At 34.6% G+C, this 14,071-nt stretch overlaps 1 protein-coding gene across 1 annotated transcript in view; it reads left to right on the plus strand.

The window, feature by feature from the left end:
* Window positions 1–14,071, plus strand: part of LOC128168330 (E3 ubiquitin-protein ligase SMURF2-like) — a 16,645-nt gene continuing 2,574 nt past the window's right edge. The window contains exons 1-17 of the mRNA XM_052834561.1: window positions 1–167; window positions 2,756–2,794; window positions 3,010–3,118; window positions 3,313–3,446; window positions 6,689–6,854; window positions 7,818–7,901; window positions 8,662–8,894; window positions 9,528–9,612; window positions 10,010–10,180; window positions 10,467–10,647; window positions 11,024–11,127; window positions 11,420–11,534; window positions 11,898–12,076; window positions 12,366–12,503; window positions 13,333–13,453; window positions 13,600–13,801; window positions 13,911–13,995. Of these exons, the coding sequence (XP_052690521.1) occupies window positions 119–167; window positions 2,756–2,794; window positions 3,010–3,118; window positions 3,313–3,446; window positions 6,689–6,854; window positions 7,818–7,901; window positions 8,662–8,894; window positions 9,528–9,612; window positions 10,010–10,180; window positions 10,467–10,647; window positions 11,024–11,127; window positions 11,420–11,534; window positions 11,898–12,076; window positions 12,366–12,503; window positions 13,333–13,453; window positions 13,600–13,801; window positions 13,911–13,995 (2,195 nt within the window). The 5' untranslated portion in view covers window positions 1–118. The remainder of the gene's footprint in view (window positions 168–2,755; window positions 2,795–3,009; window positions 3,119–3,312; window positions 3,447–6,688; window positions 6,855–7,817; window positions 7,902–8,661; window positions 8,895–9,527; window positions 9,613–10,009; window positions 10,181–10,466; window positions 10,648–11,023; window positions 11,128–11,419; window positions 11,535–11,897; window positions 12,077–12,365; window positions 12,504–13,332; window positions 13,454–13,599; window positions 13,802–13,910; window positions 13,996–14,071) is intronic.

The raw sequence follows: 14,071 nt of genomic DNA on the forward strand, positions 1-14,071 counted from the left end.
CGAGTCAAAAACCGGAAGTTGTCTAGAAGAGCTCATTTGCATGAGAGACAAGAAGACAACAACGGGAAATGAGAGAGAGACTATGACAAAGAAATGAACATGAATTCCACACAGAGATATGGCTAGTAACGAGCCTAGACGACATGTCCAAAAGATCAGATTAACAGGTACGCCGAAATGATCAGAATTATGAAATTGTAGCACAATGAAAGTAAAACATGGCTGCCTTGCCTGAACTCGTTGCATTCATTTATTTGAAGCTTGATTAAAGCCACCCGTATATATGTGTTTTTTAAGAATTCTTAATAAAATTCAAGTTTTGGGAATGTTGATGACAAATCAAATTTTATTTATAAAACGCTTTTAGCGCGGAGCTCCACCCAACGACTTTTTAATTGCTGATCTCACCAATACACCAGTTTAAAATATCATTTCAATTCGATATAAATAAAACAGACGGAGATATTCATGAGTCAGGGGTCGAGCTTTTTTTATGCGTATGATTTTCTTTCCTAAATATAACCATCTTTCTACTACAATTTCAAAATTATTTTTATTACTATCATATTATGAATCATTTGTCTAGCCAGTGATTAAGAATAAGATACTTTAGGTTTTCACTAAAATTATTCAAGGTAGATTATGATTTGATATGTAAGGTTTATTTTATTTTTATGACTAAATGTTGCATAGCATTTATAACAGATATACAATAAATGAAAAGCTGATTTGAGATGCGACGGTGATCGCTAGTCATGATTCATGATTTGTTTAAAATTTTCAGCATCTGTTATAGGTTAAAATTGAACAAATAATATCAGTATAATAGGATATTTGCAAAGGATAGGATCTCTGTGGTATGAGAAGTAGTATAGTCTATTAGCTCCTCTCACACTTAAAAACGACATAAGATCTGAGAGTAAATTTGTACATGTACAATTCACCATCAAAAGATGGAATTTTATCTTTGCTTACTATGACTATACAGGCATCAAAATGTAAACTTAATAAAGTAAATAGCTTATGTGCCTTTTCTTAAATGAAAATATACATTGGTATTATATAAATTTAGATAATTTGTAATGCAGGTTAATTTAGATTCAAAGCAATCATTGCCAACCAATTGCAAAATGTTTTTGATTTTATATATAGAAAATACACATCTTGAAAGAATTCATAACGTATAAACAGTACTAACCTATAGGTCCCATATGTATTGGCCAGGAAGTTCAATGGTCCAATGCTATGAAATATTGATATGTTTCAATAAATTTGTATATTGATTCAGCAATACATGTACTTTGGTATAAAAGTAGATTGTGACGTAATGATATTGTTTTAACTAAGAGCATTTTTGTGACAGCATGCATGTGTAGTCATTGTTAATTAGTGTATCATAATTCATCAGGTGTATGATATTGACTTGAGCAATAATAAGATAGTACCAGTACACATAAAATGAGTTACTGTATAGTATTATTGTTATTTGTAATTGACTAGAAAAAAAATTACCAACATAAGAGAGCTACCTGGTAGATTAAATTATTGAATTGAAACCTAGAGAATGTCATGCAAGAAATAGCCATATGTCAAATTATGAAGAATAATGTCATTCCCTTAGTGATGGCCTTTGAGATGTGCAGAGTGAAAGTAAAATTATAGTGAAGTTTTCTTTAACATAAAGTACTTTCCATTGAAGTAGTGTATTAAATGAATAAACATTATACAATTTTAATGGTTTGTAGATAAAACAGACAAGGATAATGATTCTGTATTTTCCTATCATTTGGTAGTCAACATCTTTTTATTCTTTCATTTCCTGGTCATAAATTTCAAGTAATTTCTTCATTAACATGTTGTTCATTTATCTTAACTCTTTCGTAAGGAGTCAGTTACTCCTAACTTCTTTAAAATCAGGTAGAGTCGACAAACAATATCAACTCCTACAGTATATACATGTATATATATATGTATCACTGTATGTGTGCAATGTGTGTGAAGTAAAAAAACCCTAAAAACTCAATTACTTCTTACTCCATCATCATTCTTCATTAGGTAGTCAATATCTACTAACTCCTTTATCATCTGGTCATCTGAAAGTCAATTCCTTTTGAGTTACTCCATCACCTGGTAGTTAATTACTCCCATAACCTTCATTATTCTTCATTGGGTAGTCAGTTACTCCTAACATTTAATCATCTATAGTCAGATACTCAGAACTCCTTCATTATTTTTCATTGGGTAGTCAGTTACTCCTAACATTATAATCATCTACTAGTCAGATACTCTTCACTACTTCATTATTCTTCATTGGGTAGTCACTAGTCAGTTACTCCTAACAGTTTAATCATCTATAGTCAGATACTCATAACTCCTTCATTATTCTTCGTTGGGTAGTCAGTTACTCCTAACATTATAATCATCTACTAGTCAGATACTCTTCACTACTTCATTATTCTTCATTGGGTAGTCAGTTACTCCTAACATTTCAATCATCTATAGTCAGATACTCTTCACTCCTTTATTATTCTTTATTGGGTCTTTACTCCTGGCAAATGCTCCCATCCCTTCATCATTTGTTAGTCAATTACTCCCCGTTTACCAATTGGTTCAATTTCTCTGTTTATTTTTTTGTAGACAGTCACTCCGAACTCATTCATCATTTTGTTTCGAGGCTGTCAATGCTCCAACGCCTTATCACTTGTTAGTAAATTACCGGTACCATAAGTTTACATTTCTTTCTTTTTATTTTCAGTGTTATGTGCCAAAAATTTGGCAAAGAAGGACTTTTTCCGTAAGTACTCTTTCAACTATGGTCACAAAGTTGCATTTTAGAATTTGATAATAGATTAATATTGTTGAAAATCTATGATTTCATAAAAGAAACATCTAAAAGTAACACAGTAATTTAAATTTTTGGAAGAAGTAAAAGTAAGAGTTATCTCACTTTTGTGTATGTTTTTACCTGTGACCACAATGAGTATACTATTTCTGTTCTTCTATTTTCAGGTCTTCCTGATCCGTTTTCTAAGATAAGCGTTGATGGATCCGGACAATGCCATTCAACAGACACATGTAAAAACACGCTAGATCCAAAATGGAACCAGCATTATGACTTGTAAGTGTTTGTTTTAGGAGCTCAATCATGTTTTTGAGCAATGCACCATAACCATTGAAAATGTTATGATATTATTAAGGAACTGGTCATAAATACATAAGTGCAAGCACTGTACAATTTATTTTTTATTTTGAAGTTATTATGAAATAGGAAGCTTAAAGAAGAATAGACTAAAGTTGAGTTAATAATTTCAGGTATGTTGGTCTGAAAGACTCCATTACAATAAGTGTATGGAATCATAAAAAAATCCACAAGAAGCAGGGAGCAGGCTTTCTTGGGTGTGTCCAAATCAAGTCAAATGCCATCCAGCAACTGAAGGATACTGGTTGTAAGTATGGAGAAAGAGAATAGAGAGAGGAGAGGAGAGAGAGAGAATTATTATACATATGCTTAATTGTAGAAAATTATGTTTGAAAGCGTTTTATTGGTGATTACAAGAAAGTGTTAAAAGTACCTGGTAGAAAGTTATATTATTATTTTAAAATTGATTGTTATTCATCTTTTTAATTCAAGATAAGTTGAATGGGATAATGTATTACATTGACTGACTTTTTGTATGCACACAAGTAACTTACTTCCTTTGGGATATGTGAATTAAGTTTGGAGGAATGATGAATGAGAACAATTACTGGTACCAGAAGTACACATGTGTATTGCAAGTAATGGTGGGCTTAATGGTATTCATGCTGAGTTCTCTTTCTGTTGAAACTGTCAATAGGAAACCATGACAGATTATTATGCAGTTTTTCTGAGTTCTTATGCACCGATACAGACTTTGTTGAGCTGTGTTCCTCTACAAATTTTATAAGACTCACTCTCCTGGACACCTTATATGTCCTTTGTCCATCCATCCATCTGACAACACTTGTCCAGAGCATATTTTTCTCACATTTGCCCAACTGACTCATACTTTACCCACAGAGTGCCTTTGGGTAAAGAGTGTGCAGTGACTGAAACCTAGTTTCCAGTCCACAGTCATTGTAGATCTTTTTGTAAAATTCTTGTAATTTCTTGTCCAGACTGTATTTTCTCACCCCCCTTGGCCTGATCTGATTCACACTTAACGCAAAAAGTCCTGATGTTAAGGAATGTGCAGTGACCTTAAATCAAGTTATTTAGGAAAATGTCAATATCTTTGTGAATGTCTTTAGAATTCTTGACCAGAGTATATCATCTCTACCCTTGACCCTATCTGCATCATACTTTATATTTAGGATTTGTAATGACCTTGAACTAAGTTGTTATCTCAGAGGTAAAGGCCAAAGCCTAGTTTTTTACTAACATCACTTATTAAAGCAGCGCCTTTTGAGATGGTTACAATGTAAATGCTCCATGATAAGCCTGGCAGATTTCGAAGTGGATTTAGTAATGTGACATTCATGAAAAAATAAGAAATAATTGCTTATTTTATAGTTAACTTTTCAAGAAACATATCACTTATTTTGTTGATAAGGCTCAAAGGAATTTTAAAATCAATTTTATATGCAAGTTATATAATAAACAAAATTAGTTTTTATTAGAGCATGTAAAAATGGCTCTCGGGTTTACCTGCAATTTAAAGGCAAGATATCCATTGCAGTGAATGGTTTAGATCTTGAAGTTGTTTTACTGTCAGTTTTCTCATGACGTTAAGATGAATATTAGCATAAAGTGCAAGTTAACTTGATCCATGAACAACTCAGGGTATACAGCATATTGTAAAGGAATCGGAAAATAAGAAAATATGAATTAGGTGCCAGAACCAGAATCAATGAATTTTGTCATCTAATTGAAATTAATCAAATTTGAAGATTATATATTTTATTTTACTAGATTATGAAGGAATTATAGTTTATTAAAAGTTATGTGTATTTGCAATTATAAAAAAGAAATTCCTTTGTAAGGTAGATTTTGCATTGAGTGAAAAATTTAAGTCAATGATTTGTAGAGTGTGAAATAAGTACTAACTGCTGTAGGCTGTTCTTGCTTAAACATTACAAGTTTTACCTGGCAGTAGTATACGTTTGTAGTCATCTTGTATATGTATACCTGGAGACACATAGAAAATAAAAATTTGTCTAATGTAAATATGGCAATTTTAGAAAATTATTAATGACAATGATATTCAAGGAATCGCATTCATTACAGTGAATTACCTTAATTATAATTCAAAAAACCCCAATCTTTATACGCGGACACCAAGTTACAGGCTATAACGCTTGTCTTAACTGTCAAATGATGTGTAGTGGTGTAAGACAATGCATTGAAAACACATGTCACAGCAGACACTGACATTTCTGTGCACTGGTGATGGATACCAATATACTTCACTACAATACTGAAGGGAGCTCGTAATTCTTTTTTTCATGAAGTAATTATTTCATGGATACAGTTCAGAACTTTGCTGCATTCTTCGTGCTTTGTTGTGAGTGTGTGTCTCTGATCTCTGTTCGTGAATTCAGACTGTCGTAAGTATATTGAGACGACAGATGAACTTAGTGACAGTGCTATAGGAGTCATGTAGTCATTACGACCCATTACCGGTGAAAGAGACAGCGTCTGCCATCACTACTTAAACGCTTTGAATTCTACAGTTTATCAAGCTATTATGCATCAGATAAAGCCTCTGTTGACCCTCTTTTCCTGTCGGGATGGAGAGAAATGAAATACTTATCATCACGTACATACGAAGGCATTCAAAGTTGCAGATACATGTGGAAAGTGCATCTTGAGACTAAAAAGAAGTCGGAATTGATTTTGACGTCTCTTAGTGTATTCTCACATAATGAGGAAAATAAATGTCAAGTTTGAAATCCTTCTTATTTATGACTGTGGAATTAGATCGGTGAGAAAATTACAAGTGCAAAGGTAGACTCACTGTCTAGGACAAAGCTATAGAATTTTGACAGCGTGTAGGCAGTTTAAATGCAGTTTTCATTGTGCATTTAGCATTATATTTAAAAAGTCTTTTTGTAATACAATATGAAAGGTGAAAGAATAGATAGAGTAGGTGGGTTACAATACCCGTGAATTTTATCGCAGTAGCTTACCACCTTATCGCTACTGTATAAAGCCTGCAGTCTCTGATGGTCATGCTTGAGTGCTGGTCCATGTTACATTTGATATCACCAATAAATTACAATGACATCTTTGTTTTTACCTTGTGGTACTGTGGTCCCCTGCAGTGAAGTTTATCTAGGTACATGGCCCAAACAGCCTCACAAAGGAACCTAAATTTAGAGAATTAAGATGTTGATCAGTTGGGTGTGAACTCCTGTTTGTATGTTTGTTCAGAGGAGAAAAAGATTTAATTTTTGTAACAGTGCTTCAGGACCTGTTCTCAAAATGGAGTAAAAATAACTGTGGTAGGAGATTTTCAGATACAAGGATCTGTTTCACTGACAGTACCGGTAGTAACTGTTGCATCCTTGGTGTTTGGAAGTCCCCCTTGATGTATGACTGCCCACCACTGCACACGGGTCAAGATCCCGGGGAATGGGTCGCGGGAGGGACACACCGTGTCTGTGTGTGTGCACAGGCCAAAAAGTGCTCTCACTGCTCAGTCTCCCCAACCTCGTATTTCTATTGCAGTTCAGCGGCTAGATCTCCAGAGGAACAACGCTGACGATAGTGACAATGTCCGGGGTCAGATCGTCATCAGTCTTATTTCGAGGGATCGAGGGGGCTCGGGATCAGGGCCTGTAAACACAGACGCTCCTGCTCTGATCCCACAAGATCCCAATGAACTTCCAGAAGGGTAAGTATCGAAGGATTTTCAGATTAGTTGGTATAGAAATGCCTATGATCACAGGGAAGTTTTATAATGAATTGATTTATTGAGGGAGAGTGGGGTGTTAATGATCGAAAGAAAAGTTTTTTTATGATCAGATTTGTAAAAAAAAATATTAATAACCTGTAAAAGTTTCCTTGACAAGTTATTTAAAGATCTTTTATTTTTAAACATTTTAGCATTGTCTATGACTAATAATTTAACTTTGGAAAGGTATTTCCGTCCTAGCTAAATAAATTAATGAGTGGTTGATGTTAAAAGATGGCAATTAATGAACTAGCTTACAAGCTGCAGGTACCAGTCTTTGGCCTATTACCTACGTCAAAGGCATATATTTAGGGGTTCTTTTTTTTTGGTTTTTCTCATCTTTATTAATTTTTCTTATCCATCATCTCGGCCATTTGGTCCTTGTCTTGACTTTGAGAAAATATAAGTTTTAATTGTTTTTTTTCCTCAGTGGGTGGAAAGATGATATTTAGTTGAAATCTTTGTATTGCAGGTGTTGAATAGAACATGTCTACCGATATAACACTTCACATATATTTTGTCAGTTTAATTGTAAGAAGATACACTGGATAACAGATAGCTGCGTATGATATATCTTTGATGGAGAGATGACATTTAACACTTGGTTGTCATTTTAAGGGGGGAAAAATAAAATTTGAATTAAAAAGGAGCTGTATGAATTACTAAGAAAAAGCTGACTTGTAATTATTTGTACCAGAAATATATATCCAGGAGTATTGTTTTTTTTTTTTTTCACATATGCTCTTTTGTCTAAATATTTAGTATGTAATAGATAATATGGTTTCAAGTAGCTACCATCTTTCTTTTACTGTGTGTGATTTAAGATTACATTTATATGATTGCATGTTGCTTCTTTCTCTTTATTTCATTCATTCATCTGTTTTCCTTTCTTTCTATCTTTAGGTGGGAGGAACGGCGGACGGCAAGTGGACGGGTCCACTATGTGAACCACATGACCAGGACAACACAATGGGAGAGGCCCACAAGGTGACAACTATTAATTACTCCAAAGTCTTCCCTCTTACTGTTAATAAATAAACAACTTCTTGTACCTGACCCAGGGTCTTAATGCCTGTCCATTTATGGGAGGTGTCCACTTATTGTTTATTTATTGCTCGTTTAGTGAGGTTATTTTTATGCCATTTTTGGTGGGATTGATTTCAGGTCAGCTGTCTGTTCAAGTGTTAATAGGATAATGTTATTGCGTGTCTACAGGGTTAGTTTGATCCTGAAGTGATAATTCATTTCACGAGGTTTATCTTGGTCGATCAGGAGATTCGGTCCTTGCTTTCTAGGGGGGAAAATAATAATAGATGATTATGAAGAATTTAAAAGCTGTAAAATATGTATATTGTATTTTTACTGTTCTAAAGATTAAGTGACAAAAGTTTAAACAAAAAATTGATTGTAGTCAGCTATGGTGTTTATCATTTGTTAGTTCTCTTTTGCAAGAAATCAAACAAAATTAAAAAAAAATCCCCTTTTGTATGTTTTTATCTTGGTCTGTTTCTTACTACACTTGTCTATTATGTTATTGATAACTTAGGCTAAAAATATATCAAAATAAAACTATCAAAATCTGATATTTGACATTGCATTTCTTTTTTTTTTTTGGAAGGGGGGGGGGTTGAACTCGGTTTCATTCCTACATTGCAGTCTTGTGGGAAGACAATCTCAAAGACTGGTCAACAGAGATATATATTCAAAATGCATAGTATATGTTTTAACCCTGAGCCTTTTATTGTAGGCCAGCCTCGGAGTCTGTGAGGGGAAGTACCTCCAGTAACAGCCTTCAGAGTGCTAACGCACCCAGTAGTCGTCCCAACAATCGTGTCGTCCCCAACAACAATAACAACAACAACAATGAGGACAATGACTGTTCCAGTAACCCGCCGTTACCACGACGACGTTCCACCAGACATCGGAACTATCTCAACAGGTCCCAGCTACACAACGCCATTGAGCTTCCAGATGGTTACGGTAAGGGGCTGTAGGATAATCCTTGTATAATGTAAACAGTGAACCTGTAAATTCTTGGGTTAGGGGAGTCATTAAAATGTATGAATTTTTATCCCCATGAAATTTTGATGATTATGCAGTTTTAAGATCTTTTTATTTTGTGTTTTCATTTCTTGTGCATTGCAATTAAGGTCAGACGACACGTTCCTTGAGCATTTTTTTGTATCTCCTCATAATAAAGAGTTCAAATAAATTTTTTTATTTATAATCATTTTTAAAATGGTTTAGAATTTTTATTTTTTGCATTTGTAAACCACGATGGCAGAGTGGTTAGAGCGGTGGCCGCACATTGCCAGAACTGTAGGTTCTATGGGTCGTGAGTTCAAATGCAAGCCCAGGCTGTATATATTGATATATAAATTTTTATATCAGCAATTCAAGTGTATTTTCAAGACGATTATATAGGAAGTTGCATACTCTAGTATTTTGCAGAAATTCCTGGTAAGGTATCCTAATTTTTTGCAAGAAAGCTTCTTAAAGTCATAGTAAATCAATAACAAATTCCTGGAAAAAGTTATATAAAATTGAGGAACATGTCGTCTGACCTTAAAACCAGTGAGAATACATGTAACATCAAATGAACTTGTTTTACAGAACAAAGAACTACCCAGCAAGGACAAGTTTACTTCTTACACACCAGAACAGGTGTCAGCACGTGGCATGATCCTAGAGTCCCAAGGTCAGTCAGGGCGAGGGCTCAGATATTGATATCATAGATTAAAAGCCACTGCGTAAGGCATGCCAATGCTCTAATTAATGCTGCACTTAATAACAGAATGGATATCCGTTCATCCTAGTCTTAAGATGAATTCCAAGTGTTTGTAAATATCAAAACGCTTAGTGCTCCCAATATCAGTTATAATCACAAATAAGTGATATATAAGCCTCTACAAGTATTTCTGTTTCTACAATATGGATGTCACTGAATAGTGTCAGATTAGTCAGAGTACTGTTTGATGCATGCCAATGTTCTGACACATGCTGCACTTTAAAGTTTTATGAAGTGTAAGAAATTTTCTTCAATTTTCTTCTTTTCACGATGGTAACAAAATAGTTACATTGACCTCTGATTTCAGGGATCTGTCCGGATCAGAAATCCAGGATGAGGAGTTGGGGAACCTCCCTGTGGGATGGGAGGTTCGCCACACGGGGAGTGGGAGGGTGTACTTTGTGGACCACAACAATAGGACCACCCAGTTCACAGATCCCCGACTCTCGGCCAACATCCAAAGACTTCAGACTAGAACGTAAGTCCCTATATGTTGCTAAAGGTCACTCCGTCATATCAGTCTAAATTTTAATGAAATTATCATATTTTGTTAAGTTAGCTGGTATGAATTTTTTATCCCATCACTAAAAATGACACCTGTCTTAGTTTTGGTAAAATTTTCATTGTTGTCAAGTTAAAAATAAAATTTCTTATCCTATTGCTGGAAACACATTTGTCACCTTATATCCATTTTTTGTTTGACTCAATTTTCTTTGTCAAATTAGCTGGTATTTTAAGACTGTATTCTTGATTCATGCTTCCAGGATAGAAGAGAGTGCACCAGTCCCCATTAGAAGAATCATCGACAAAGAGAATGATTCCCCAGTCCCAAAATACAAACGTGATCTGGTGCAGAAGCTGAAGATCCTAAAACTGGAGCTCCAGAACCTACAGCCTCAGGGAGGACACTGTAGGATGGAGGTCTCCAGGGAGGAGATATTTGAGGTAAGATACTGTGAACACCCTATACAGGATTGCTGTAAATTCCTGTAAAAATTGTCCTCATGCACTGCTTTCTCTTGTAACTTTGTGTATTTGATGTTTTGAGCTCCTGTTGCATGTTCCAGTTGCATGTTTGAAAAAATTATTATACCCGGTAATCATGAACATGAGCAGCCTTATAATTGATTTAGTTAATTAATTTCTGTTTGAAAACCCTCTATGGTTTACAATGTCACATGACATTCATGTAGTGTTCAATAGAAAGGAATTTTAGTCAATCTATCAGATTTTCAGATGGTGAACATTGCTTATTGTGGCATGAACATTTAATGTTACATAAATTGAACAAGTAAACAGTAAAGCATTTTGTATTTGACAGGACTCATATAGAACAGTCATGAAGTTACGAGCCAAAGACCTCAGAAAGAGGCTGATGGTGAAATTCAAAGGAGAGGAGGGACTTGATTATGGAGGAGTAGCTAGGTAAGGAAAACTTTATTACGAATTTATGGTGGGGAAAATTACAGACACCAGCCAATATGGTCCTTGTGTGCAGGATATTTATTAATTAGAAATAAAAAGATTGTTTTGTTTTTTTATCATTTGGTAGTTTTATTCCGTTTTAGCATGAGAGAAATAGAGAGGATATTCACTCAATCAGTTTTAATGCCTTTTAATTTCATTTCAAGCATGTAATTGAAATGTCAGGTTTGTGTATTGACATGAATGTAATGCAGCGAGGTAATACGGGGTTGGTTTAATCGACTGTTTACAGGGAGTGGTTGTACCTGCTGTCCCATGAGATGCTGAACCCGTACTATGGCCTCTTCCAGTACGCTAGGGACGATATTTATACACTGCAGATCAATGCAGACTCGGGAGTCAATCCTGTAAGTCTATACACACCACTCCGTGTATTGCAACTGAAATGATTTTTTTGTGTGCAATATAATAAGCTTTTTCAAATGAATGTTTTTTTTCTTTGTGTGAAGTTAACCTTATTTCTGCCTGTGACATATCATTGGTTTATAAAAGACTGCAATTATGTGCAATATGATCCATTTCTCGTAATGATTTAAAAAAAATATATTTCTGAGACTAGTTTATTAATTAGAGGAAATAGTTATTTAAAACAAATGCATATAGAACAAAAAGGATTAATTTTCCTCCAGAAGATAATTGATAGATTTTTGTTGCATTTTGTATGAAAACTTGTCCTACATTAAACATAGTTGATGCTGTTGTTTTTCTAGGAACACTTGTCCTACTTCCATTTTGTGGGCCGAATCATTGGTATAGCAATATTCCATGGTCATTACCTAGATGGGGGGTTCACGTTACCATTCTACAAACAATTACTTGCCAAATCCGTGACCCTTAATGACCTTGAGAACGTGGACCCTGAACTTCACAGGAGTCTGGTCTGGTTACTGTAAGTACACACTCCAGCGTCATACTGATTTCAGGCCAATATCTGAAATTTTTGTTCATGTTTTCAATAAATTCATAATTTCAAAGAGTGTCTTGAATTTTGACCAGACCATAATCTTGACATATCTGATGAGCGATTAATTGATTTGTTTTTTGCATTTTTAAAAAAGTATATATTTGCTGTGTTTGCAAAGAAACAGTATGATATAAAAATTTGTTTATTTTGTTTTTTATCAAATACCCTCTTGATTTTACTGAATTTTAAACTATTTTTGCAAAATGTATTTCAGAGAGAACAATATTGAGGCAGTGCTAGATCATACATTTTCGGTGGAACACAATTCCTTTGGTAAAGTTCAGGAGTATGAGCTGAAGCCTGGAGGCAGACACATTAAAGTCACTGAGGAGAATAAGCCAGAATATGTCAAGTAAGTCATTAAAAGAGCAACTCAAATCTGACAGAAATTACACACAGGTCAGAGTATGTCCAGTAAATCACAGAAATATTAGAATATGTCAAGCATTTAGATTAGCAGAGAATAGCAAAATATCAGAGGGCGAGTCATTTATTTAACTGTAGATCAATTTAGTCAAAGAGGGATTGTACTTGGTAATGTTTTTAACAAATTGTTATTTGAAACTTGATATTTTCAATTGAATACTGTAAGTCATTTTAATTCCATGGAGTTAAAATTTCACGATATCTATTAAAGTACCAATCGCGATGGTTTTAATTTCACGCTGCTTAAAAATCAATTGATCAGAATATAAGCATTAAAACGTTTTTGAAATCTAATGATAGTATTCAAGATTGGTTTAATTTCGCGGGAAAATATTAAATCGCGAACATAGTGAAATTAAAACCATCGGGATTATTTGCCAATCTACAGTATTACAGCATGCTTTTATCTTGACGATCAGTGACAAAAACAATGTACTGATGAACATGATGCTTGTACTGCTAGCTAGACGATTCTGTAAAATCATTAGAATTCGTGGTGGCTCAATTTTTGTGGTATTCATGGGTAGCCCTACCCCACGAAATTATATCCTCAACGAAAACAAATCTTGAAAGAGTTATCTTTGTTACTGAAACTGAAAACCGGCGCATCCACGAAATTCAACCCCACGAATAAGCAAAAAATTCACAATCCATGAAAATTTGCCCCCATGAATTTAAATGATTCCATAGTAGTTTATAAACAAATAAGTTACACATGTACTGGTTCTTTATTGTGAATTTTGTTGAACTTGTAGATTATATGTACAGTGGAGATTTATGAGGGGCATTGAAGCTCAATTTTTAGCCCTGCAGAAAGGTTTTAATGAAATCATTCCACAACATTTACTGAAGCCTTTTGATGAAAGGGAACTTGAGGTAATATTTTAATTTGTGTTTGTCCTAGGTATGCACTTAGAGAATACTTGGGTGAAAGTAACATTGAGTATTTTTACCTCAAACGCCTAAAGATCAATTATTTTGGTTTAAGGGTTTAAGGGTTTTCATTGTTTCTTCCATTTTAGTTAATGATTGGTGGACTGGGAAAGATAGACCTGGATGACTGGAAGAAGCACACTCGGTTAAAACACTGCACCACAGAGAGTAACATCGTCAAGTGGTTCTGGCGTTCTGTGGACGAGTTCGACGATGAGATGAGAGCCAGGCTGCTTCAGTTTGTTACAGGAAGCTCTCGTGTTCCATTACAAGGCTTCAAGGCCTTGCAGGGTAAACTCTTGGCTTCATTGTACCTGCGCTTTAATGTATTTTCATCTTTTATTGATACTGAATGATTTTAGGAACTTAGAATAACTTGGGAATTAATTGTTTATTGCAGGTTCTACAGGAAATGCAGGCCCAAGACTGTTCACTATTCATCAGGTGGATGCTAACACTGACAATCTTCCAAAGGCACACACATGGTAGGATCTAATTGATTAAAGAATTGGAATTCAATTACTTCTCATTGTCTTAACTGATCTGTTACCTTGATTTTGC

Source organism: Crassostrea angulata, chromosome 10 (assembly GCF_025612915.1).
Source record: "Crassostrea angulata isolate pt1a10 chromosome 10, ASM2561291v2, whole genome shotgun sequence".
Lineage (NCBI taxonomy): Eukaryota > Metazoa > Mollusca > Bivalvia > Ostreida > Ostreidae > Magallana > Magallana angulata.